The sequence below is a fragment of the Penaeus monodon genome, chromosome 21 (assembly GCF_015228065.2).
Source record: "Penaeus monodon isolate SGIC_2016 chromosome 21, NSTDA_Pmon_1, whole genome shotgun sequence".
Lineage (NCBI taxonomy): Eukaryota > Metazoa > Arthropoda > Malacostraca > Decapoda > Penaeidae > Penaeus > Penaeus monodon.
This window is the reverse complement of record NC_051406.1, coordinates 19,375,764-19,379,454: the sequence shown is the minus strand read 5'-3', so window position 1 is coordinate 19,379,454 and position 3,691 is coordinate 19,375,764. Positions and strand designations below refer to the sequence as shown.

At 35.0% G+C, this 3,691-nt stretch overlaps 1 protein-coding gene across 3 annotated transcripts in view; it reads right to left on the bottom strand.

Moving 5' to 3' along the window:
* Positions 1–368: 368 nt before the first annotated feature.
* LOC119586308 overlaps positions 369–3,691 on the bottom strand; it is a 70,882-nt gene continuing 67,559 nt past the window's right edge. For all 3 annotated transcript variants that reach the window (XM_037935022.1, XM_037935021.1, XM_037935020.1), the window contains exon 2: positions 369–3,688. In XM_037935022.1, coding sequence (XP_037790950.1) covers positions 1,069–3,681 — 2,613 coding nt within the window. In that variant the 5' untranslated portion in view covers positions 3,682–3,688 and the 3' untranslated portion in view covers positions 369–1,068. The remainder of the gene's footprint in view (positions 3,689–3,691) is intronic.

Here is a 3,691-nt window from a genome sequence, read left to right as displayed (position 1 = left end):
TGTGTGGATGAGCTCATCCTTTACAGAGGGTGTAATTTCTCAACCATATAGCTTCTACTGTGGCATACTGTTCAAAATCTGAGCCTTCATTCTAATTCATTTTACAGGTGATAATACAGGAAAACAGGTTTAAACAAACTACTTGTGTGTGGTATGTATTAATGATTTCTTTAGGTTTAAAAAGAAATGCTTGAATAAATATTTCAAATTTATTTACCTAAATTTCTACTATCATTTTGAACAAAATAGTAATGAAGATACCATGTACTTCTGGCAATTGTGTTGTTTTCTTATAAAATCTTAAATAAATATAATTGGTGTAGAACTTTTTTCCCATCATATAATAATGTATCATAAAAACAAACTTAAAATATTCAATGTTATATATTAAAGATATTTTCCTTAATTCTCATGTAGTTTCTTTTTAGCAATCATAAAATTGTGCATTATGTTCATACAATTTTGCTGTTTTGTCTGCAGTGGAAAAGATATTCTTAATATCTTCAATATAGTAAGACATACTGACAAATATATAAAAATATTTTTAAGAAACTACGTTTTCATTTGCAAAGAACTTTTACAACCATATCTGTTTGTACTGTACTGTGTTATGGAACAATATGATAAAATCATTGCAATATGTAAATTTGCTGCAAGCTTTTCTGTTATTTCACTTTTTATTTGCTTAGTGTCATACTAAGCTGATATCTACTAGGCAGTCATCTGTGACACGACATATTCAGGAAAATAACTAAATCGCTGAAACAAGAGTACAGAATGCATAAATCTATATTCTGTCTTGTAATAAATAAGTGTAGCATTCTTTACTGAAGTTTTTTGTATCTAATTATTTTCCTATAATCAAACTGATTTCCATGTTCTAATACAGTTTAAAACTTTGGTTATTTATATATTTCCATTTGAAGTGAGGCAAACTCTGAACACAAAAACAAAGCAATTCTTCTTGTATTGATAAGAAGAGTTTGCATCATGGCAAAGACAAAACAAAAAACAACTAGCTTGTACAAGAGGCCAATAGACTGAAAATAAATAAGAAAATTATGAAAGTTATTTACGTAACAAAAACTGAGCTGCTAATGGGAAATGATCAGATGGACAAACACTTGATGGTAATGGAGAAAACTGTTGTGCTTCAGAACCAGAGAGTAAACCATATCGAGCCAACAGCTTTAAGTTTCCTTCAATTGGACGAGCAAAAGAATCTGAATAAATACGGGAATAAAATATATAGTCCACTGTAGTCCAACCTCTATCATGTTTAGTAGTAACCTCTGGAGCACCACCTAATCTACTCAGACGGTTAGAATACACTGAATTGAGGTTGAGTCCATGAGTAAACCAACCACTTGGCTGTGGACCAGTAACTACTTTTGCCTTTGAATCATTTACTTTTGTTTTGCGATCAGAGTGATGTAAATGAATAAGTGATTGTTCCAATTGACGCTTATCGTTAAGAGAAAATAACGGACCAATGTTCTGATCCAAAAATCGACTCTGGGCAAGAACAGAATGCTGACACTGATTTGTAATACCTAAACTTGAAGGAATAAGTTCTGCCCCTAAACTTTTACCTAGGGCTCCATGTCGAGCTAATGATTTTGAGGCAAGACCTTCATAGTGTAGTCTCCCCTTTTTAAAGAAATCAATCAGGGCAGTGTGTGGTTCTGCATTAAAATCACCAGAAATAATAACAGGGCAATACTGTGTTCTATTGCCTAATTCTCTTTCAAAGCATAAACGATCAATTTCACTTAAAAGAAGAACAGCCTGAGCCAGTTTAACATCATATCTGCGTGGATTATATAACAGATGTGTTGTAGCCACACAAAGAGGTGTAGCATGTGGTCTTTTCACAGGAGCTAACTTTACAATTAATCCAACATTATCACGATCAAGAACATTAAATGCACTCGGTTGACGATACTCTACACTGCAATGCTCTATAAGAGAAAAAGTATTAGTTTTATAAAATATGGCACATCCATCTGCTTTGGTTCCAGTTCGTTTCTTATAGAACCCCTCATACCCTCTAAATGTGAGCCATGGGAGGTAATAAGTATGGTAATGAGATGACTGTACTTCCTGCAGCATGAGAATATCAGGGTCTAAATCAGTGATCTCATGCTGAAGTAATGCCCATCTATATTGCCATGCTAAATGTTCATGTTTGCATGAACTGTACAATGACATCTGATCTGTTAACAGAGACTGAGCCAACACATTATATGACATAACTGTAAAAATTGTATCATCTGACCTACAACCTCTTCCTAACAAAACTTCCTGACCCAGACCTGTCATGTCCCACTTACGAAGATCTTCTAATTTTTTTCTTAATTTCCAAGTTGCATCATCAATCTCAATATTTGTATTATGTAAATCTGCAACTCGCAACTTTTGTAAAGATATAAAATCTGAACTACTAACATCCATAACTTGCCCTTCATCATCAGACATGCTTTGGTGATTATCATCCTCTGAATCCAGGACATCAATTACTTCAAAGTCTACATTCTTACTGCCTGAAGGTGTGACATCTGCAATTTCAACTACATCTGGGTCTATCACATTCACCTTTTGAACATCAGGACTGGTTTCTCTACTTTGACTTCTGAGTGATTTTTTTCCTTTCTTCCTTTCTTTACAGCTATCTTTTTCATATGAGTCTATTTCATCTTGATCTACATTTATAGGATTGTCTTTAAGTTCATGTTTTGTGCCTACATGGCAATTTCTCAACTGCTGATTTGGAATGAGAGACCTTTCAGCTGACAGAAGTTCCTTGCTTCCTTTCTCTAAGTCCTTGGATATACACATGACTGTCTGTCCTTTATGTTTTTCACGTGGACCTTCATATAAAATTTGAATGTCTCCAATTTCATCATGTTTTCTTTGAACATATTCTTTTCTTTTACTTTTTACAATTTCAGAAAACTTTGGAACATCTTGTTTAGATGGTCCTGCTTCACACTGGAAAAGAGATGAAGTATCTTTTTTTCGAAGATGCGGTGCTACATTATCAGGAGTCAAACCGCTAACCAATTCATGCTCTATACTTTTAACTACCTTCTCCTGTTTACTTATTGTACTACTGCTGGTGGATGGTACTGGCAAGTGTGTACTAGTAGCTTTTACAGTTGGAGGGAAATTATCAGAGGGTTCCACATCGATCACAAAGAAGTCCTCAAGTTCATCCTTTTCTCTCTGAGGGCTTTGAGGAAGTGGTATAAAATCCAAGCTTGCAGTTTTTAGAAAAGTCTTCTGTGACGTGTGACCTGCTTTGACTTTCTTCTTTGGTAATGGACGGAGAGGTGAAAGTAATTCCCTTGTTCGTTTTCCATTTGAATCTTTCTCTTGTTTATCCATGACAGATTTCAGAGTACTTGCATGTTCTCTCTTGTAAACACCATCCTTTCTGGTATCCTCTTTATCTGACTTGAAAGAAGTACTTCCCAAAATTTGCTGGTCTTCCTGATGAAAATTTTCTTGCGTTTCCCCACGATGTTTAGTTGTAGACATACCTCGATACACTGGAAAATCTTTGGAAACCAGCAAGAATTTATCCACACCATTCCTAATGTACAATGGGCAAGTACCAACACTACTTGCAGATACAAGCCCAGCACTGTACAGTATTCTGGCTGGTAACCACCGACGCATGCAGGTGCTG